At 36.9% G+C, this 24239-nt stretch overlaps 1 protein-coding gene across 6 annotated transcripts in view; it reads right to left on the bottom strand.

The window, feature by feature from the left end:
- PCGF5 (polycomb group ring finger 5) overlaps positions 1–24239 on the bottom strand; it is a 133752-nt gene that overhangs the window by 16637 nt on the left and 92876 nt on the right. For all 6 annotated transcript variants that reach the window (XR_007460760.1, XM_049645407.1, XM_049645406.1 and 3 more), the window contains exons 7-8: positions 5483–5581; positions 2533–2622 (exon numbers count right to left, since the gene is read on the bottom strand). Coding sequence is in view for 5 of the 6 variants with exons in the window: in XM_049645407.1 (XP_049501364.1) it covers positions 2533–2622; positions 5483–5581 (189 nt within the window). In the remaining variant the exon portion in view is untranslated. The remainder of the gene's footprint in view (positions 1–2532; positions 2623–5482; positions 5582–24239) is intronic.

The raw sequence follows: 24239 nt of genomic DNA, 5'->3' as shown, positions 1-24239 counted from the left end.
CAGTATCTACAGGTCCCTGGAAGGACTTCAGTTTTTACCTAAGTGAGATTAGAGGTCACTGGAGAGCTCGGAGCAGAGAAGCGACATATTCTAACTTGTTTTAGGAGGATCGCTATGCCGGCCAAAGACAGTACGTGGACCCCAGGTGGAGGCAAGAGTGGAAGCATGGAGCTCAGGCAGGAGATTTTTACAGATGTTCTGGAAAATGGTGACAGTGGCTGGGATGAGCGTGGCAGAGTGGAGGTAGTAAGATATAACTGGAGTCTGATGATGGTGTTCTGATAGCAGAGGTCACAGAATCTGCTAAGGATAGATGAAAGAAAAAGAAACTAGTGAGGACTGACTTCAAGGATTTTGGTGTGAGAAACTGGAAAAATGGGATGACAAATTTTGGAATATTGAGATTGTGAAGACTGAGGGGCAAACAGGCTTGGAGGAGAGCAAACAAAAAACAGGGCTGTCGTGCTGAAAAAATTAATTGGGCTAATATATTACTTTACCATTGTACTAAATATAAAATGTGGTTAACTTTTCTATTTATTGGTTTCGTTTTTACTGGAATGAAAAATCATAAGGTACCGAACCATTTTTCCAAGCAACTTTTATTAAAATATGCCTTAAACAACCAAGGAATTTAAACTGTCAAACACGTGTAATCAGAAACATAACTGTAGTAAAGACTGATTTAACTGATGGTCTATTAATATCAATTTCTATGCATTAGCTCCTTCACACTTTGACATTAAAATAACTGGCAGTGTGGGCGACTGCTGGGAAGGGGGTCGTGTGAAGGACAAGTGAGTGCTAGCAGAGGTCTCGCAGTGGATGACTTCTTACATCTCTTCAACCCTAAGGCAAACCCATTCATAGTGTCTGAAAATCATTAACACGTACTTAAAATGCCCAATGACTTATCAAAGAAAGAAAGCTGCAATTATATCGTTACGAAATTATATGTACTATCACAATGTCTAGGCCCCAACTGTGCTGGGTAAGAAAGAACTGACTACCTCTGTTTAGCTGCACCTGGGACCCGAAACACTTTGGCTGGAAGGATTCAGTGAGGGTGATGTATGTAGAACCATTTAAAAAAAAAAAAAAAAAAAACTATAAAATATCCTCGAAAGTCAAGTAGTAATTTACCAAATACAAAGATAATTAGATTTGGTTTTTAAAAGATGAGGCTTAGAGAGGTCTAATATGGTTTTCTAGGGCACATAACTCTCTGGTGACTGGTCCTCAAACATCATTTCTTCTTCCCGGTCATGAGAATTCCACCTCAAAAGGAAGATTTTACCCAAGTAGAACTCAGAAAAAAAAAGTCTGACCTTAGAAGTTAGGTGCTTCGTTTATCATTATATCAAGACATTTCTGGAAAATGTAGCCAATTATCCTATCCATTGAACAGAACACACAAAAATGATTTTTTTGGGGTCTGTTTCATTAACGTTCCATAGATGTTTCCAATCCACACAAGTATGTTTTTGAACCACTGGAATATGGCAACCCTCATTATATTCAGATTCTGTATCACTTGTCCTTGACTGAGGTTATGTTTCTTTAGTATTCTTTCATAACTTAGGTTTTCACAAAAATGTAATAAAGCCTAGCTTATTAGAGAGATTAAAACTACAGACAGTTTAGAAGTATGACATATTATACCATAACCACCACAGAGTCTCGATGTCTGAGAGGACCTTGTAGGTCACCTAGCACAACCTTCTAGTCAATCTCAATGTGGATTCATGTACTCAGATTATGAAGAGAATTTCTGGTAGCATCACTACTACATTCCTCACTGATCTATATCAGTGTCATAATCCCTAGTCCCTCGGATTTCCATAATATCAATGTAATATATAACTCAGGTAAGATATGCTTGAACCTTCTCATTAACCCTAAGCAAAGATACATTTCAAAATATAAAATTCTCCTTTGGGGTTTCTTGGATTTTTCTCAGGTTTTCTCCTTTTAAATCATTTCTCCCATATTGTCTAGGGTCTAACTCACAATAGTCTAATTCTGGCATCAGAAACCACTGCAAACTCACTTACCCTTTGTTCCGATTTTACACTTTCACGAAAAGGAGGTACCTGAAAAAAAGGATAACCTAGATTCTACCCTATCAGTTCCTTCTAGCACAACCAAAAAATAACATCAACCATTAGACGTACTAATCATGGCAAAACTTAGTCTCCCCACTCAACTCCATATAGTTAGAAATTCCCGTATTTTACCGGGGTTTAAAATCATGTACATGCCATCTTCTCTGTCTTGAGGTTAGCAGAGTTCTGAACATATTTAGATGGGACTTTTAACTCACCTTCAATATAACAAAACCATATTTAACACAGACCTTGGTCTTGTACTTGGGACCAATTAGCATGGAGTAGCTGGGCGTAAACAGTAAAAGGAATCAGTTTCTTCTCTTTCCCAAGCTAGTTTTTTTGTTTCTAAGTAATACTGTTAAATATGAGTAATAAAATGACATAGAACTAAATATACACATAGGTAAATATAAAAGCAATTTACGTTTTCGCCTCTTAGTCGCCATCTTGTCATGTAGATGAATTCCATAGTGTGATCCTTCCCCATAATTTCACCATTGCACAGCACATCCAACTTTAAAAAGAATACAGATCCATTAACGTAAGTAGTTCGTGTCTTAAACTTTTTTCCAAATTTCAAAAAAAGATTCAAATAGTTATAAAAAATAGAGGTATTATCCATTATTTAAAAAGAGCATTGAATATTTTTATTAAAAGCACTGGTCCATCTCATAAGTATTAATTCAGATAGAAGTAACATGAAGGACTGCTTGTCTTGTCCCACATACCTGTCACTCAAGTCTATACACATAATTTTGAAATGCAGTGTAAGATTTTTTTAGTCCATGTCTCTGTGCACTTACAGGTTTAGACATATTTCCAGGATTGTCTCTTACAGAATGAGGAGGAACTGTGGAGACCTCACAGCACCTGGGGCTTATGAGCTCACCTCTCAGAATCCTTTCACCTTCCCAAGATTTAGAGGACTTGCTTTCCTCTCATTAGTTTGTATTCCAAGAGGGTAAATGAATGAATGTGGATACAAGATTTTTGGGGACGTCAAGGCATATGAGAACTTCTGGTAATTACCTGTAGCTAAGTCGACAGAACAGTTAGGACCACGCCACAGGCCTGTGTCTTCTAGGGCTCTCTGGCCTGTTTTGCTTGGTTGGTAACTTGCATAATACTTCCAGGACCCTCTTCTCACCTTGCATCAAACTTCAAAAAAGGTTGCGTGTTTCAAAGCTCACTTTTGCTCTAGAGTTGCAGGAACCAAACAACCCCCCAAATCCTTAATTAAGAAGGCCCCAAGAACTGTGGCTATGATTTGCCAATTCAACAAAACATAAACAAACATTTATCATAGGCCCCCAAAGTAAAACATTTCAGTTCTTTAGCTATTAAAAGCAAACTGATAAGAGTTTAATTTAAAGTGTGGAAAGGGGGAAGAAGAATGGGTTTTAAATAATTCTGTGTTTGGCTAGATAGAGATTAGAGAGTCCTGAACTTTAAAAGTCTAAAATGAGTAGAGTTCCAATTGTATTACACAAATGTTTAGCTAAATTATATTGATTTTTTGATGATTTATGGTGACCTACATGGACCTCAAAATGTTTTTTAGACATTTTTAAAAAGACAAAATAGTTTTTTTTATTTTTTTAAGTTTATTTTATTTATTTCAAAGAGAGACAGAGAGCACAGGAGGGGCAGAGAGAGGGAGAAAGAGAGAATCCCAAGCAGGTTCTTCACTGTCAGCACAGAGCCTGATGTGGGGCTTGAACCCACGAACTGTGAGATCATGACCTGAACTGAAATCAAGCACCAGATGCTTAACTGACTGGGCCACCAAGGTGCCCCGATGATTTTTTTTTTTTTTTTTAATCTTGCCTGTAAAATAAACTCATAAGCAAAGAAGTAAAGAGATTTAGGATGCAATCCCTAATTCGGTATGCTGCTTCTGTTGTCATTTACAAATGAAACTATCTCCCCCAATGAGCAATGCCGTTGCAAAAGGCTTCAGCTCATAAGTATTTCATTACTACATCACCCTATATGTTAAGACAGCAAAATAAGGCAGGAACCAGTAAATCCTTCTAAAAATCACAGGAAAAGTCCTTTACACTGGGATAGACAAGGAGCTGTCAGTGGACTGAGTCTCCTCCCTTGCTGTTTTCTATGGAGAGAGATGATAAGTGCCGGCAGTAAGACTGTGAGAGAAATCATCCTCTCAGCTCTAACAACTTCCTGGAAACTAGAAAATAATTGAGTCACACCTAAAAGTAAGGAAATAAAACTGCATGTGGTATTTTGTAAGAAGATAATAAAGTACAAAAACAGTTTCATTTTCTATTTTCACTGTTGTATCTATAAATTGTTATCTTTTACTTTACCAAGTACATAGGGCTTTGATTAACTCTCATACTTTTTTTCCCTAATGTAAAAGTTGATGTCTCTGGAAATGTTTTAATATGTGTGGGACCAAACCACAGTAAGAATTTTTAATCCATAGATTAATTAGTTGTCTGAGAGAAGTTTTTAAATAAATTTAGGATCAGAGGCTTCCTCATAATATAGTCTTAATACCTGTCAATGCCTATGTTCAAATCCTATTTTATTTCTACTATGATAAACTATTCATATTAATATTACTATACCTAAGCCTGAAGAACTATGTTGCCTTTGATGTCTTTGTTTACACAGAACACTAGTTTGGTCTTTAGTTTTTTCAGAAGCTATTCTCAGAACCCAAAGGGGAGGAAGAGAAAATTAATAGAAGTTGTAAGACTGCCATTTGGGCAGGTGAGAAATGGTAACCGTATCTCATTATGTTATAGCTGTAATTCTAGCATCTTAAACATTCTCTAAACATTGAACACATTACAAGCTGTGCTGTGATCAATATCAGGGCAATTTATCTCTCCTGTAAGGAAACTGGTAGACCGCATTTATGCAGATGCAATTACATTGGTTTTACCTTCTGCTAAACAATATCACTTTTGCAAATCACATAATTAAAGGAACACTATTTGTAAAATCCCTTTTCATAAAAAGACAATGTTTTACATTCTGAAAAAGAAGTCTATAAAGAATTGGTAAAACTGGATCTCAAAGGTCTCAGATTAAAAAAAAAAAAAAAAAAAAAAGACCCTAAAGCATGTTGGCATTAAAGTCCAGTTAGTTGAGATATTTATTTTTGGATCACTTAATATTATTTAGGTATCTCCTCTAATGGTAAAACACTAAATGCATTTGTATGTTTTAGTCAGGATGTTAACAAATACACATTACATAAACAGAATATTACATTCTCAAAATTAATTTTTAACATGAAAATAACCCAGGTTTCCACAAAATTATTGTTAATTTTTACTTTTGTTAAAATTTTACTTCAGATTAGAATTATCAAAATGATCAAGATTGTATTGTTAACTTACCTCATAAGAACTTGGAAGTTTTAGTTTTAAACTTAAAAATTTTTTAATAGTTCCCACAGTTACACGGGTAGAACATCGAATGAATTTCTTCATTAAACCCTAAAGGAAACAGATTATTAGTTAAAATATATCTTGTAATGAAACCACAGGTGTCATTTTCCACTATCATTTTGAGGATTTTCAAAATATATTCTGAAAATGTTTCAAATTATACTCTTTAGTACTACTAAATAAAAAATGTTTCTAATTCTTAGATACTTACATGGTATTCTTCAAGAATGTACTATTATGTACACTCAGAAAATCCTGGGAAATTGAAAATCTTCATACCTCTAGACATGTCTAGAAATGTCTAGAGGTATGCAGATCGTCAATTTGTTTAGTTAACAACGCATTATGAATTTAATCAAAAATAAAGGTCGCAAAAAGAATATAAAATATTTTATTAAAGAATGTCACTTCTAAAAGAATTAGGGATATTTTTTAAAAGTCTCATAAACTTTTAAATATTTTTTAAAAGAGCAGTGATCTCAGATGGGGCCATAAGGAGCCCCAGAGTTCAGTAGAGGCCAGTCAGGCCACAAGATCCCTAGCAAGTAAAAGTCACGTGGAACGGACTCTGGTTCTGGAGAAACATGTCCCAGTCAGTGTCTGATGGGCTGTGACTACTTTACTGGAAAAACATGTTCTTTGTACCCGGATTTTTCTCATTTTATTAGCAGTACTGACTTACTCTTTTAGCCTGAACATCACTAAAATATACGAACCAATCCAGAACGAATGCTCAAACTAAAATTAGTCAAAATGAGGTGTGGAGACATGATAAACACGAACCAATGTGTGAAACAAAATTACATCTCCAAACCTTAAAAGTTTTCAACAGTAAAACAAAAACCAGCAACTGACTCTTTTAAAGGTATAAGGTATTACTTCTACTTATATATACAGGATTCTTAAATTCACTAAGCCCAAAGTAGAGCCATCCAGTCAGTATGTATTGTTAGCAAATGTGTTCCTGGCAAAATATATTTCCTAGCAAAGACCAACAGAAACAAATTTACAAATGATACTTGGTCACTATTTAGATGGTAAAGTAACCATTAAAAGAAAACAGAAGTCAAAAGTTACATCTAAAGCAAAACACACACTAGACATTTCAAATGGAAAGACTGATACTCTAGATAGCGTGAAAATGAAGGGATAAATATTCACATAGATCTTCCCTGTTATCTATTCCCATCATCTAAACTACCCCAATGTTTCCAGTCTATTGTTCCAAACGGCTTATAAAGAATTCTTGGTACATTTTATAGGTCCCAGTTAAGTTAGAGTAGAATGTGAAGGTACTAGAAGACCCTCTAAGTATATTATCATCTTCAGAGAATCTCAGCTTGTTAAAATAACCTACAGAAACGAACACGGCATCACTACTTTTTGGAAATTGTTAATAAGGAGAGAGCTGTCAGAAGAGTTAAGAGAAGATTTTAAAAATTAGGCAAAAGCTTGTTTCTGGAATTTATAACTCAATAAACTTTGACATTATTCTCTAACAAAATTCCAGCCTGAATTATCTAATATTTGATTTGTAAGTACTTAGAAAATGACAACATAACAATTATGCATTCTCCCTCTACAGAAACATTTTACAATTATACCAAATTAATCTTGCTGTTTCCTAGATAGGTACACCTAGAAACCGCTATACAGACCTCTGAATCAACAAGTAATCAACACGTTTTAAGAGAGGCAATGACAAGAGTGCTGAGTAGATGACCAGGAAGAGATGATCCTAAGAGCAGTGCATCTTCCTGGCATTCCCTTTCAGAACACACAGAAAATGGAAACATCTGGACTACACACAAGGGGTTAACGGGAGACTGCTGGCTGGGAGAGCAGCTGTGTAGTCAGCTGCTCTGGTGGGATCAACATTTCAGGCTCCCCTGTATATCTGAAGAAATATTACCTTTCTCTTGCATGGCACAATGCCTTGCCTTCTAACCTGCTCCCTAAACTCAAACCAGAAGAGGAACAGTTAAAAAAAAAAAAAAAGGCTCCTTTCTGCTTCTAAGGTGGTTACCCTAGAGGCACTTTTACTTTTTTTTATCTCTTTGTTTTAAAAGATGTAAGAGACTAGATTTGAAATTGGCTAGTGGTCAAAATCATGAGTTATACGGGTTTCCAGTTGTGTAGAATACAATGCAACAAATTCTAGTTCTTATGATAACGATTATTTGAGGTTATTTTTTTAAACCCAAACCCCTGTTTCTTCTGTCATCTTCGGAATGGTAGGGCTAGTATCTTTACCAGCTAAAATGGCTATCAAGCTTGACTTTGACTTTTTTTTTTTTAAATTTGTAACTAGGTGTGGTGATAGATATACATACTTTTAAAGTTTTTTAAAGTTTATTTAGAGAGAGAGAGTGTGAGCAGGAGAGGGGGAGAGAGAGAGGGAGAGAGAAACCCAAGCAGACTCCGCACTGCCAGCACAGAGTGTGACATGGGGCCTGAACTCACGAACCGTGAGATCATGACCTGAGCCGAAACCGAGAGCCAGACACTTAACCAACTGAACCACCCAGGCACCCCGACTTTAACTTTTTTTTAAATTGAAATTCAAATACCATAAAAGTCACCATTTAAAATGTACAATTCAGTAATACCAGTATATTCATGAGGTTATACAACCATTACCATTATCTAATTCCAGGGCATTTCCTTACCCCACTAGGAAACTTACTTATTAGCAGTCACTACTCCTTCCTTTTCCCTAGACCTGACAAAAGCCAATCTACTTTCTGTGTCTATGGACTGCCTTTTCTGGACATTTCATAGCAATGAAATCATACAATATGTGGCCTTTGTTTCTGGCTTCTTTCACTTGGCATAATGTTTTCAAGGTTCATTCATGTCCTAGCATGTTACAGTATTTGATCCTAGCTTATAGTTTATTAAAAACTATCCTATTTTCCTTTTTGCAAAAAAAAAAAAAATTTACATGCATCCTAGTGGGTGTGAAGTGTCATGTGATTTTGGTTTGCACAGCCCTAATGACTAATGATGTTTAGCATCTTTTCATGTGTTCATTGGCCATTTGTACATCTTCTTTGGAGAAATGTCTATTTAAATCCTTTGCCCACTTTAAAAAAATGGGTTATGTTTTTGTTGATTGGTAAGAGTTCTTTATATATTCTAAATACTAAAGATTTATCAGATACCTGATCTGCAAATACTTTCTCCCATTCTATATGTTGTCTTTTCACTTTCTTGGTAGTTCACAAATGAGATCATGACCTGAGCTGAAATCAAGAATCTGACACTTAACCAACTGAGCCACCCATACACCTCCTCCACCTTTTTAAGTAGGCTTCATGTGAAGCTCAAAGCCCAGTGTGGGCCTTGAACTCAAAACCCTGAGATCAAGAGTTGGATGCTTAACTGACTGAGCGCTACCCAGGGGGCCCTGATAGTGTTCTCTGAAAAGCACAAAAGTTTTTACTTTTGATAGAATCTAATTTATCTATATTTTTTCTTTTGATGCTTTTGCTGATGATATCATTTTTAAGAATCTACTGCCAAATCCAAGGTCATGAGATTTTATCTCTATGTTTCTTCTAAGAGTTTTACTGTTTTAGCTGTTACATTTAGGTATGGGTCCATTTTGAGTTAATTTTTGTATATGACATGAGGTAGAAACCCAACTTCATTTCTTACATGTGGATATTCAAATGTTCCAGCACCATTTCTTTTTTTTTTTTTAATTTTTTAATTTTTTTTAATTTTTTTAATTTTTTAATATATGAAATTTACTGTCAAATTGGTTTCCATACAACACCCAGTGCTCATCCCAAAAGGTGCCCTCCTCAATACCCATCACCCACCCTGCCCTCCCTCCCACCCCCCATCAACCCTCAGTTTGTTCTCAGTTTTTAACAGTCTCTTATGCTTTGGCTCTCTCCCACTCTAACCTCTTTTTTTTTTTTTTCCTTCCCCTCCCCCATGGGTTTCTGTTACGTTTCTCAGGATCCACATAAGAGTGAAACCATATGGTATCTGTCTTTCTCTGTATGGCTTATTTCACTTAGCATAACACTCTCCAGTTCCATCCATGTTGCTACAAAAGGCCATATTTCATTTTTTCTCATTGCCACGTATTCCATTGTGTATATAAACCACAATTTCTTTATCCATTCATCAGTTGATGGACATTTAGGCTCTTTCCATAATTTGGCTATTGTTGAGAGTGCTGCTATAAACATTGGGGTACAAGTGCCCCTATGCATCAGTACTCCTGTATCCCTTGGATAAATTCCTAGCAGTGCTATTGCTGGGTCATAGGGTAGGTCTATTTTTAATTTTCTGAGGAACCTCCACACCGCTTTCCAGAGCGGCTGCACCAATTTGCATTCCCACCAACAGTGCAAGAGGGTTTCTGTTTCTCCACATCCTCTCCAGCATCTATAGTCCCCTGATTTCTTCATTTTGGCCACTCTGACTGGCGTGAGGTGGTATCTGAGTGTGGTTTTGATTTGTATTTCCCTGATAAGGAGCGACGTTGAACATCTTTTCATGTGCCTGTTGGCCATCCGGATGTCTTCTTTAGAGAAGTGTCTATTCATGTTTTCTGCCCATTTCTTCACTGGGTTATTTGTTTTTCGGGTGTGGAGTTTGATGAGCTCTTTATAGATTTTGGATACTAGCCCTTTGTCCGATGTGTCATTTGCAAATATCTTTTCCCATTCCGTTGGTTGCCTTTTAGTTTTGTTGGTTGTTTCCTTTGCTGTGCAGAAGCTTTTTATCTTCATAAGGTCCCAGTAATTCACTTTTGCTTTTAATTCCCTTGCCTTTGGGGATGTGCCGAGTAAGAGATTGCTACGGCTGAGGTCAGAGAGGTCTTTTCCTGCTTTCTCCTCTAAGGTTTTGATGGTTTCCTGTCTCACATTCAGGTCCTTTATCCATTTTGAGTTTATTTTTGTGAATGGTGTGAGAAAGTGGTCTAGTTTCAACCTTCTGCATGTTGCTGTCCAGTTCTCCCAGCACCATTTGTTAAAGAGACTGTCTTTTTTCCATTGGATGTTCTTTCCTGCTTTGTCAAAGATGAGTTGGCCATACGTTTGTGGGTCTAGTTCTGGGGTTTCTATTCTATTCCATTGGTCTATGTGTCTGTTTTTATGCTAATACCATGCTGTCTTGATGATGACAGCTTTGTAGTAGAGGCTGAAGTCTGGGATTGTGATGCCTCCTGCTTTGGTCTTCTTCTTCAAAATGACTTTGGCTATTCGGGGCCTTTTGTGGTTCCATATGAATTTTAGGATTGCTTGTTCTAGTTTCGAGAAGAATGCTGGTGCAATTTTGATTGGGATTGCATTGAATGTGTAGATAGCTTTGGGTAGTATTGACATTTTGACAATATTTATTCTTCCAATCCATGAGCAGGGAATGTCTTTCCATTTCTTTATATCTTCTTCAATTACCTGCATAAGCTTTCTATAGTTTTCAGCATACAGATCTTTTACATCTTTGGTTAGATTTATTCCTAGGTATTTTATGCTTCTTGGTGCAATTGTGAATGGGATCAGTTTCTTCATTTGTCTTTCTGTTGCTTCATTGTTAGTGTATAAGAATGCAACTGATTTCTGCACATTGATTTTGTATCCTGCAACTTTGCTGAATTCATGTATCAGTTCTAGCAGACTTTTGGTGGAGTCTATTGGATTTTCCATGTATAATATCATGTCATCTGCAAAAAGCGAAAGCTTGACTTCGTCTTTGCCAATTTTGATGCCTTTGATTTCCTTTTGTTGTCTGATTGCTGATGCTAGAACTTCCAGCACTATATTAAACAACAGCGGTGAGAGTGGGCATCCCTGTCGTGTTCCTGATCTCAGGGAAAAAGCTCTCAGTTTTTCCCCGTTGAGGATGATGTTAGCTGTGGGCTTTTCATAAATGGCCTTTATGATCTTTAAGTATGTTCCTTCTATCCCGACTTTCTCAAGGGTTTTTATTAAGAAAGGGTGCTGGATTTTGTCAAAGGCCTTTTCTGCATCGATTGACAGGATCATATGGTTCTTCTCTTTTTTTTTTGTTAATGTGATGTATCACGTTGATCGATTTGTGAATGTTGAACCAGCCCTGCATCCCAGGAATGAATCCCACTTGATCATGGTGAATAATTCTTTTTATATGCTGTTGAATTCGATTTGCTAGTATCTTATTGAGAATTTTTGCATCCATATTCATCAGAGATATTGGCCTGTAGTTCTCTTTTTTTACTGGGTCTCTGTCTGGTTTAGGAATCAAAGTAATACTGGCTTCATAGAATGAGTCTGGAAGTTTTCCTTCCCTTTCTATTTCTTGGAATAGCTTGAGAAGGATAGGTATTATCTCTGCTTTAAATGTCTGGTAGAACTCCCCTGGGAAGCCATCTGGTCCTGGACTCTTATTTGTTGGGAGATTTTTGATAACAGATTCAATTTCTTCGCTGGTGATGGGTCTGTTCAAGCTTTCTATTTCCTCCTGATTGAGTTTTGGAAGAGTGTGGGTGTTTAGGAATTTGTCCATTTCTTCCAGGTTGTCCAATTTGTTGGCATATAATTTTTCATAGTATTCCCTGATAATTGTTTGTATCTCTGAGGGATTGGTTGTAATAATTCCATTTTCATTCATGATTTTATCTATTTGGGTCATCTCCCTTTTCTTTTTGAGAAGCCTGGCTAGAGGTTTGTCAATTTTGTTTATTTTTTCAAAAAACCAACTCTTGGTTTCGTTGATCTGCTCTACCGTTTTTTTAGATTCTATATTGTTTATTTCTGCTCTGATCTTTATTATTTCTCTTCTTCTGCTGGGTTTAGGCTGCCTTTGCTGTTCTGCTTCTATTTCCTTTAGGTGTGCTGTTAGATTTTGTATTTGGGATTTTTCTTGTTTCTTGAGATAGGCCTGGATTGCAATGTATTTTCCTCTCAGGACTGCCTTCGCTGCGTCCCAAAGCGTTTGGATTGTTGTATTTTCATTTTCGTTTGTTTCCATATATTTTTTAATTTCTTCTCTAATTGCCTGGTTGACCCACTCATTCTCCAGCACCATTTCTTGAAAAGACTATTCTTTCCCTTGAGTTAGCTTGGCCCTCAAGTAAAAAATAAATTCATAATCGACACATGTGTTTATTTCTGACCTTCAATTCTCTTCACTGACATATATATATACCCTTTGTCCAGTACCATACTCTCTTGATTACTGTAGTTTTGAAGCAAGTTTTGAAAACGGGACTTTGAGTCCTCCAGCTTGTTGTACTTTCTCAAGATTGTTTTGACTATTCCAGGTCCCTTGGATTTCTATAAGGGAAATAGGATCAGCTTGTCAATTTCTGTAGAAACAGCAGTTAGAATTTGGGTTAGGGTTTTCACTAAATCTGACCAATTGGGGCAGGACTGCTGTCTTAACAATATTAAGTCTTCTAATCCATGAACATGGGATATATTTCCATTTCTTAGGCCTTCTTCATTTCTATTAATGTTTTGCAGTTTTCAGCATATAAATCTTATGCTTTCTTAAATATATTAAGTATTTCTCTTTTTGATACTATTAGTGGATAAGGGTTCCAATACATCTGTCATCCTCTACATCCTCACCAACACTTGGTATTTTCTGTTTTGTTTTTGATAGTAGCCATCCTAATGAGCGTGAGGTAATGTTACTGTGGTTTTGATTTGCATTTCTCTGATGATTATTATGTTGAATATTTTTTCGTGTGTCTGTTGGCCATCTCTATGTCCTTGGAAAAATGTCTATTCAGGTCCTTTCTCCATTTTAAAAAATTGGGTTGTTTGGTGTTGAGTTGTTTAAGTTCTTTATATATTTTGGATATAAACTCCTAACAGATACATCATTTGCAAATATCTTCTCCTATTCAGTAGGTTGCCTTTTTGTTTTGCTGGCAGTTTCCTTTGCTGTGTCAAAGCTTTTTATTCTGGTATAGTCCCAACAGTTTATTTTTGCTTTTTCCCCCTTGCTCAAGGAGACATATCTGCAAATATGTTGGAAGAATTATGTCCAAGATATTACTACCTATGTTTTTTTTAGAAAACATAGAATTTTATGGTTTCAGATCTCACATTTAAGTCCTTAATCCATTCTGAGTTTTTGTGTATGATGTAATAAAGTGGTCCAATATTATTCTTTTGCATGTAACTGTCCAGTTTTCTTAGCACCATTTATTGAAAAGATGATCTTTTCCTGACTGTACATCTCTGTCCCCTTTGTTGTAGGTTAATTGACCTTGTAAGTATGGGCTTTCCATTCTGTTTCATTGATCTATGTGTCTGTTTTTGTGCCAGTATGACACCGTTTTGAGTACCATGGCTTTGTAGTAGATCCTGAAATCTGGGATCGTGGTGCCTCCAGCTTGGTTATTCTTAAGATTGCTTTGGATATTCAAAATCTTGTGGTTTCATACAAATTTTAGGATTATTTGTTCCAGTTATGTGAAAAATGCTATTTGTATTTTGATAGGAATTGCACTTAAATCTGTAGATTGCTTTCAGTAGTATGGACATTTTAGCAATATTAATTCTTCCAATCCATGAAAATATCTTTACATTTGTGGTATCTTCAATTTCTTTCATCAGTGTCTTCTAGTTTTCAGAGTATAGGTCTTTCACCTCTTTAAATTCCCTAGATAATTTATTATTTCTGGTACAACTGTCAATGAGATTGTTTTCGTAATTTCTCTTTCTGCTACTTTATTATTCATGTATAAAAGTGCAACAGGTTTCTTTATATTAATATTATATTAATTTTAATGAAACTTTACTGAATTCATGTATTCTATAGTTTTCTGGTGGTTTTCCATATATAGTATCATTCATCGGCAATTAATGAGTTTAACTTCTTCCCCATCAATTTGGATGCCTTTTGTTTCTTTTTCTTGTCTGATTGCTCAGCTAGGATTTCTAGTACATGATGAATAAAAGTGGTGAGAGTGGACATCCTTGTCTTGTTCCTGATCTCAGAGGAAAAGTTCTGTTTTTCATCACTGAATATGATGCTAGGTATGGGTTTTTCACATATGGCCTTTATTATTTTGAAGTATATTCCCTAAAATCAATGTTGTTGAAAGTTTTTATCGTGAACAAAGGTTGTACTTTTGTCAAATGGTTTTTCTTAATCTAATGAGATAATTGTGGTTTTCATCCTTCCTCTTGTTAATGTGATATTAACACTGATTTGCCAATATTCATCCACCCTGTAATCCCTGGAATCCCACTTGATCATGGTAAATGATGCTTTTAATGTATCATTGAATTCAGCTTGCTAATATTTTATTGAGGAATTTTAAATCTATGCTCATCAGGGATGTTGGCCTGTAGTTTTCTTTTTCTGTAGTCTTTTTCTGGTTTTGGTATCAGGGTAATGCTGGCCTCATAGAATGAATTTTGAAGATTTCCTTCCTCTTCTATTTTTTGTAATAGTTTGAGAAGAATAGGTATTAACTCTTCTTTAAATGCAGGTAAAATCTGGGGCATCTGGGTGGCTCAGTCAGTTAAGTGTCCAACCTCAGCTCAGGTCATGATCTCACAGCTCCTCAGTTTGAGCCGCACGTCGGGCTCTGTGCTGACAGCTTGGAGCCTGGAGCCTGCTTTGGAATCTGTGTCCCCCTCTCTCTTTGCCCCTCCCCCGCTCGCACTCTATTTCTCAAAAATAAGTAAGCATTAAAAAAATTATTAAAAAAATTTAAATGTTTGGTAGAATTTATCTCTGAAACTATCTGATCCTTTGTTTTTTTGTTTTTTTCAATTCTGTTACTATTAACCAGTCTGTTCAAATTTTTTACCTTTCCCTGATTCAGTTTTGGAAGACTGTATGTTTTTAGAAATTTATTCATTTCTTCTAGGTTGTCCCAATTTGTTCGCATAGGATTTTTCATAATATTCTCTTATAATTCTTTGTATTTCTGTGGTGTTCGTTGTTATTTCTCTTTTTTCATTTCTGGTATATTTGAGTCTTCATCTTTCTTTTCGTGATGAGTCTAGCTAAAAGTTTATCAAATTTTGTTTACCTTTTCAAAGAAACAGCTCTTGATTTCATTGAGTTTTTTTTTTTTTATCTCTATTTCATTTACTTCCACTCTAATCTTTATTAGTTCCTTCCTTTGCTAACATCAGGCTTTGTTCTTTTTCTAGTTCCTTTAAGTATAGAATTAGATTGTTTGAGATTTTTCTTGTTTCTTGAGATAGTCCTGTATTCCTATAAATGTTCCTCTTAGAACATTTGCTGCATCCCAATAATTTTGGATAGCTGTGTTTCCATTTTCATTTGTCTCCATGTATTTTTTGGTTTCCTCTGTAAGTTCTTTAATGACCCAATGGTTGTTGAGTATCATGTTGCTTAGCCTCCATGTGTTTGGTTGTTTTGTTTTTTTTTTTTTTCAGTATTTTTCTTGTAATTGGTTTCTAGTTTCACACCATTATGTTTATTTTTTTTTTAATTTGAGAAGTCCTTTTTTCATATTTTAGTTATATTTTAATATACAGTGCAACATGGGTGTCAGAAGTAGATTTCAGTGATTCATCACTTACATACAATATCCAGTGCTCATCACAAGTGCCCTCCTTAATACCCATCGAACGATCTAGCCCATCTCCTACTTTCCTCCTTCGTCAACTCAGTTTGTTCTGTATTGTTAAGAGTCTCTTGTGGTCTGTTTCCCTTTCTACTCTTTTTTCCTTCCCCTTCCCATATGTTCATCTGTTTTGTTTCTTAAATTCCACATGAGTGAAATCATATATTTGTCTTTCTCTGATTGACTTATTTTGCTTAGCGTAATACATTCTAACTCCATCCACGTTGTTGCAAATGGCAAGATTTCATTTTTTGATGGCTGAGTAATATTCCATTGTACATATATACCACATCTTCTTTATCCACTCATCAGTTGATGGACATTTGGGCCCTCTCCATAGTTTGGCTGCTGTTGATAATGCTGCTATAAACATTAGGGTGCATGTGCCCCTTTGAATGTGTATTTTTGTATCCTTTGGGTAAATACCTAATAGTGCAATTGCTGGATGGTAGGGTAGCTCTGTTTTTGGTTTTTTGAGGAACCTCCAGACTGTTCTCCAGAATGGCTACACCAGTTTGCATTCCCACCAACAGTGCAAGAAGGTTCCCCCTCTTCAACATCCTTGCCAATGCTTGTTGTTTCTTGTGGTGTTAGTTTTAGCCATTCTGACAGGCGTGAAGTGGTATCTCATTGTGGTTTTGATTTGTATTTCCCTGATGATAAGTGATGTTGAGATTTCATGTGTCTGTTACCCATCTGGATGTCTTCTTTGGAAAAGTGTCTATTTATGTCTTCTGCCTATTTCTTAACCAGGTTGTTTGTTTTTTGGGTGTTGAGCTGGGTAAGTTCTTTATTGATTTTGGATACCAACCCTTTATCAGATACGTTGTTTGCAAATATCTTCTCCCATTGTGTAGGCTGCCTTTTAGTTTTGTTGATTGATTCCTTCACTGTGTAGAAGCTTTTTATCTGATGAGGTCCCAATGGTTCATGTTTGCTTTCGTTTCCCTTGCCTTTGGTGATGTGTCTAGTAAGAAGTTGCTCTGGCTAAGGTCAAAGAGGTTGCTGCCTGTGTTCTCCTCTAGGATTCTGATGGTTTCCTGTCTCACATTTAGGTCTTTCATCCATTTTTAATTTACTTTTGTGTATGTTATAAGAAAGTGGTCCAGTCATTCTTTTGCATGTCGCTGTTCAGTTTTCCCAACACCATTTATTGAAGAGACTATTTTCCATTGGAGTTCTTTCCTGCTTTGTTGAAGATGAGTTGGCTGTATAGTTGTGGGCCCATTTCTGGGGTTTCTATTCCATTTCATTGATCTATGTGCTGGTTTTTGTGCCAGTATCATACTGTCTCAATGACTACAGCTTTGTAATATAGCTTGAAATCCAGGATCGTGATGCCTCCAAGTTTTGTTTTTCTTTTTCAGGACTGTTTTGGCTATTCAGGGTCTTAAGCGGTTCCACACAAATTTTAGGATTGTTTGATCTAGCTCTGTGAAGAACACTGGTGGTATTTTGATAGGGATTGCATTAAATGTATAGATTGCTTTGGGTAGTATAAACATTTTAACAATGTTTGTTCTTCTAATCCATGAGCATGGAATGTTTTCCATTTCTTTATGTCCTCTTCAAAGTATATAAATCAATTAATGACAAACACCCAGAAACCCAATAATGATACAATAATAGTAAGGGACTTTAATACCTCACATACAGCAATGGACAGATTATCTAAGCAGAAAATCAGTAAGGAAACAATGGCTATGAATGACACATTGGCCTGCCTGGATGGACTTAACAGATACATTGAGAACATTTCATTCTAAAGCAGCAGAATACACATTTTTCTCAAATGCACATGGAACATTCTCCAGAATAGATCACATACTGGGTCACAAATCAGCCCTGAATAGGTACAAAAAGATCGAGATCATACCATGCATATTTTCAGATCACAATGCTATGAAACTTGAATTCAACCACAGGAAAAAATTTTGAAATCCCTCAAATACATGGAGATTAGAGAACATCCCACTAAAGAATTAATGGGTTAAACAGGAAATGAATGAAGAAATAGAAAAATACATGAAAGCAAATGAAAATGAAAACATGACAGTCAAACCCTTTGGGATGAAGCAAAGGCAATCCTAGAGAAAAGTATATAGCAATTCAGGCCTATTTCAAGAAGCAAGAAAGGTCTCAAATATACAATCTAACCTTATACCTAAAGGAGCCAGAAAAGGAACAGCAAATAAACCTAAAGCCAGCAGAAGGGAAATAATAAAGATTAGAGCAGAAATAATATAGAAAACAAACAAAAAAAACCCCAGTAGAACAGATGAATGAAACTAAAAGCTGATTCTTTGAAAGAATTCACAAAATTGGTAAACCCCTAGCCAGACTTACCAAAAAGAAAAGAGAAAGGACCCAAAGAGATCACAAACAAAAGAGATCACAACCAACACCACAGAAATACAAACAATTATAAGAGAATAATATGAAAAATTATATGCCAACAAATTAGGCAATCTGGAAGAAATGGACAAACTCCTAGAAACTCACAAACTACCAAAACTGAAACAGGAAGAAATAGAAAATTTGAACAGACCCATAAACAGCAAAGAAATTGAATTTGTTATCAAAAATCTCCCAACAAACAAGAGTCCTGGGCCAGATGGCTACCCTGGGGAATTCTACCAGATATTTAAAAAGAGTTAAACCTATTCTCAAACTGTTCCAAAAAAATAGAAATGGAAGGAAAGTTTCCAAACTCCTATGAAGCCAGGCAGCATTAATTCCAAAACCAGACCTCACTAAAAAGGAGAATTACAGGCTAATATCTCTGATGAAGCTGGGTGCAAAAATTCTCAACAAGTTCCTAGCAAATTGAATTCAACAGTACATTAAAAGAATTATTCACCATGAGCAAGTGGGATTTATTCCTGGATTGCAGGGCTGGTTCAGTATTTGCAAATCAATCAGTGTGATACACCCCACTAATAAAAGAAAGGGTAAGAACCATATGATCCTGTCAATAGATACAGACAAAGCATCTGTCAAAATACAGCATCCGTTCTTGGTAAAAACCCTCGATAAAGGAGGGATAGATGGAGCATACCTAAACATCATAAAGGCCATATATGAAAGACCCACAGCTAATACCATCTTCAATGGGGAAAAACTGAGAGCTTTCCCCTATGGTCAGAAACAAGACAAGATGTCCACTCCCACCATTACTATTTAATACAGTACTGGAAGTCTTAGCCTCAGCAATCAGACAATAAAAAGAAATAAAAGGCATACAAATTGGCAATAAAGAAGTCAAACTTTCACTATTCACAAATGACATGGATGGTACTATATGTAGAAAACCCTAAAGACTCCACCAAAAAAATTGCTAGAACACATGAATTCAGCAAAGTTGCACGATAAAAATCAGGAAGAAATCTGTTGCATTTTTATACACCAATAATGAAGGAGCAGAAAAAGAAATCAAGGAATCAATCCCATTTACAGTTGTACCTAAAACAATAAGATACCTAGGAATAAACCTTTCTAAAGAGACAAAAGATCTGTACTCTGAAAACTATAGAAGAGTTATGAAAGATAGTTTCATACCATTATGATTGAGAAAGATGCTTGGTATGATTTTAGTCTTAAGTTTATCAAGACTTGTTTTGTGGCCTAATATGCAGTCTGTCCTAAAGAATGTTCCATGTGCATGGGGTGCCTGGGTGGCTCAGTCAGTTAAGCGTCTGACTTCAGCTCAGGTCATGATCTCACAGTTTGTGGGTTTGAGCGCCGCCATCAGGCTCTGTGCTGACAGCTCAGAGCCCGAGGCCTGCTTCAGATTCTGTGTCTCCCTCGCTCTCTGCCCCTCCCCCACTTAGTGCTCTGTCTCTCAAAAATAAATAAACGTTAAAAAAAAAAAATAATGTTCCATGTGCACTTCAAAAGAATGTGTATTCTATTTTTGGAAGGACTACTGTGTGTATGTTTGTTAGGTCCATACTTAAATCTGTTAAGTTCTATATATATCTGGTCTGATGTGTTATTCAAAACCATTGTTTCCTTGTTGATTTTATGTCTGGATGATCTATCTATGTTAAGTGTGATGTTAAAGTACCCTGCTATTATTGCATTATTTTCAATTTCTCCCTTTATGTATGTTAATATTTGCTTTATGTATTTAGGTTCTCCTATGTTCGGTGCATAGATAGTTATAATTGTAAATACTTTTATTGGCTTGATCCCTTTATCATTATGGTGCCCTTCTTTGTCTCTTGCTACAGTCTTTGTTTTAAAGTCTATTTTGTCCAATAAAAGTATTGCTATCCTGCCCTTTTCTTTTCCTTGCTTCCATTTGCACAGAACATCTCTTTCTCCCCCTACGCTTTGGTCTGAAGTGTGTGTCTCTTATAGGTACCATATAGATGGGTCATTTTTAAAAATCCATTCAGTCACCCTACATCTTTTGAGTGAAGCATTTAGTCCATTTACATTTAAAGTAATCAATAGGTATATACTTATTTCCATTTTGTTAATTGTTTTCTGGTTGTTTTATATTTCTTCTCTGTTCCTTTCTTTTTCTTCTGCTCTCTTGCGGTTTGATGGCTTTCTTTAGCGTTCTGCTTAGATTCTTTGCTCTTTATTTTTTTTGTGTGTATCTATTATAGGTTTTTGATTTGTGGTTACATTTGGCTCATATATAACATCCTATGTGTACAGCACAGCTTGGATGAGCTTGATGATCTCTTAAGTTTAAACACATTCTAAAAGCATTAAATTTTTACTCCTTCCTCCACATTTTATGTATTTTACACCTTTCTATTTTATGTATCCCTTGACTAATTTTTGTAGATAGAACTGATTTTACTACTTTGTGTAAAGCAATACAGGTTCCCCCTGCTTTCATACTTTTCTTATTTCTAGTTATGGCCTTTTTTTTCTACTTAAAGAGTTTCCTGTAGTGTTTCTTACAAGGTTAGTTTAGTGGTGATTAAATCTTTTAACTTTTTTGTCTGAGAAACTCTTATCTCTCCCTCATTTCCGAAAGACAAATTTTCCAGGTAGAGTATTCTTGGCTGTAGGTTTTATGTTTTTTCCTTTAGCACTTTGAATATATCATGCCACTCCCTTCTGGACTGCAAAATTTCTGTTGAAAAATCAGCTGATGTTCTTAAAGGGTTTCCCTTGTATGTAACTCAGTTTTTTCACTACTTGTAAGATTTTTTGTCATTACTTTTTGCCATTTTAATTATTACCTGTTGTCATGTGGACTTCCTTGGGTTCACCTTGTGAGGGACTCTCTGTAATTCCTGGATGTGGATGTCTATTTCCTTCCCCGGATTAGGAAAGTTTTCAGCAATTATTTCTTCAAATAACTTTTCTGCCCTCTTCTCTCTTCTACTTCTGGAATCGCTATAATATGAATGTTTTTATACTTGATGATGTGGCAAATTTCCCTTAACCTTAATTTTTATTTTTTATCATTTTTTTTCTTTTTGTGTTTCAGCTTGGTTGCTTTCTATTACCCTTTCAGATTGCTGATCCATTCTTCTGCAGCCTCTAATCTGCTGTTGATTCTCTCAAATGTATTCTTCATTTCAGTTCCCGTATGCTTAGCTCTAACTAGTTCTTTTTTATATCTACCTCTTTGTTAAAAATTTCTCAGTGAGTTCCTCCACTCTTTTCTCAAGTCTTATGAGAAACTTTATGACCATTATTTTGAACTCTTTATCAGGAATGTTTCTTATCTCCATTTCATTTAGCTCTTCTGTGATTTTTTTTTTTTTTTTCCATTTGGGACATATTCCTCTGTCTCCTCATTTTGTCTAACTCTCTGCTTCTATGTATTAGCCAAGTCAGCTACACCTCCTGGTCTTGAAATAAGTGGTCCTGTGTAGAAGAGGTTCTGTGGTGCCCTGTAGCACAATAGAATAAGGTGCTCCAGGGGTGTCCCTGTGTGGGCTGTGTGCACCTTCCTGTTGTGGCTGAGCTCTGATTGCTGTGGACATGCTTATGAGTGAAGCCGGTCTTCAGCCTAGCTGACCACAATGACCCACTTCACTTGCCGTGGGCACACTGTGCAGGGTTTGTTCCCCATGCTGTTAAGAGGTCTGTCTGAAGCTGTCATGGGCTTGCTGGTGGGTGGAGTCAGCACACAGGCTAGTTGTCTTCACTTAGCTGCAGGGAAATGTGCAATGATGGGCAGGGCTTGATTCTTGCATGGCCAACTCAGAGGCTTGGCTGCAGCTGCCATGGGCTCACTGGTGGGTGGGGCTGGTACTGAGCTTAGCCATCTGCAATTAGTTTCTGCATCAGCTGCAGGTGCACTGACAGGCAGGGCTTGCTCCCTTGGTAGCCAGCTAAAAAGCCTGGCTGTAGAAACTAAGGGTGTGCTGGTTTGTGGGGTTAAATGTCCCCCTCTCCAGAGCAGGAGTCACTTTGGAGTGGTGCCAGTCCTGGCTGGGGTTGCCTATTGGGCACGGCAGGGCAAGTGCCACTTTGGAGGGATGTCTGCAGAACTGAATGTGTCGGGTGGGGCAAATCTGCAGGGGAATCCTGGGGTGTGTCTTGTGGTGCTAGCAAGGTAGATGTAGAGTGTCAGAACTGGCTTCTGTAGGTGTCCAGCTGCCTAGGCTGGGAGAGGGCAAGAAATACGGCACCTGCAAGCAGTTTTGTTCCCAGAGAAATCTTCTGCAGATCCCTCCCCTTCTGGTACAGATCCTAAGATTAGTCAATAAATATCCTTCGTGTATACCTCAAATACTTTTCAAAATGCTGTGTGCTGTGCTGTGTCTCAGGGCACGTTATTTAGAGAGCCAACACACTAAGTGTGGGGACTTGGTTTCCTATCACCCTCTGGCTCTCCTAGGGTTAAGCCCCACTTATTTTCAAAGGCATTATAGGGACTCATCTTCCCAGTGTGCATCCCCAGGGCTGGGGTGACTCATAAGGGGTCTAATCCCCTTGCTCCTCTGTGCTTGTGATATCCCTCTTGTCTGTGGTTAGCATGGTTCCCAACAAAATCTTCACTCCTTTTACCCTTTTTGATGTAGCCTTCTTTCTATGACTAGCTATGGAAGATCTGTTCTGCCAGTCTTGAAGTCAGTTTTAGAGTTAGTTACAATCGACGTAGTAGCTGTCTTGGTGTGTCTCTGGGACGTGGCAAGCTCAAGATCCCGTTTGGCCCTCAGCTTTGCTCTGCTCTTACACTTTCATTTAAATGTTTACAGATGGTTTCTTTTAGTTCTATGTACACATTTAAAATGGATTACTTAAAATCTATATCTAGTAATAAGTCCAATGTCTGGACTTCTCCAGGGGCAGATTTTTTTTTTTTTTTTAATTTAGAGAGAGTAAGTGTGTGAATGGGGGAAAGGGTCAGGGGTGGAGGGGAGATGAAGGAAGGAAGGAAGGGAGGGAGGAAGGAAGGAAGAGAGAGAGAGAGAGAGAGACTGACTCACTCTACACTCAGCATGGAGCCTGATGCAGGGCTTGATCCCATGGACACGAGGCTCATGATCTGAGCCAAAATCAAGAGTCGGATGCTCAAGTGACTGAGCCACCCAGGCGCCCCTTCAGGGACAGTTTTAATTGACTACTTTTTTTTTTTTTTGCCCTGTATATGAGTTGTGCTTTATTTCTATTCATCTCGTAATTTTTTGTTGAAAACTTGATGTTTAAAGTAATATAATGTGGCAACAATGGAATCAGGTTCCCACCTGCCTCTTAGGGTTTGTTACTGTGTCTGTATCTTGCTGTTTCTCTTTGTTTAGTGACTTTCCTAAACTAATTCTGTGAAGCTGGTATTTACAGTATGTACCCACTTAAGTTTCCACCTCACGGCTGGCTAGTGATTGGACAGAGATTTCCTTATACACTTGGAACCAATAAATCTCCCAATCTTTGCTAATCGACTGTTTGAGGGCACACCTTCAACACTCAACCAGGCTGTTGATAATTCTGCCTTAGTCTTTCACATCCTGACTCTGTACAGAGCCTCAAGGTCAGCCAGAGGTGAGAGCTTAAGGCCTACTTAGGTCTTTCTTGAGCATGTACACAGTCCTATCTACATGCTTAAAATTGTAGATTGTTAGAGCTTTTCAAAGTCCCTATAGACTTTGATATCTATGGACCTCTTATTCACCAGCTTTTTCTTTTAAGCTTTTTGGTTGTCTATGGTTTGCCCCAAATGTT

Source organism: Panthera uncia, chromosome D2, assembly GCF_023721935.1.
Source record: "Panthera uncia isolate 11264 chromosome D2, Puncia_PCG_1.0, whole genome shotgun sequence".
Taxonomy (NCBI): domain Eukaryota; kingdom Metazoa; phylum Chordata; class Mammalia; order Carnivora; family Felidae; genus Panthera; species Panthera uncia.
The sequence above is the reverse complement of the archived record's forward strand: the minus strand, read 5'-3'. Positions and strand labels throughout refer to the sequence as shown.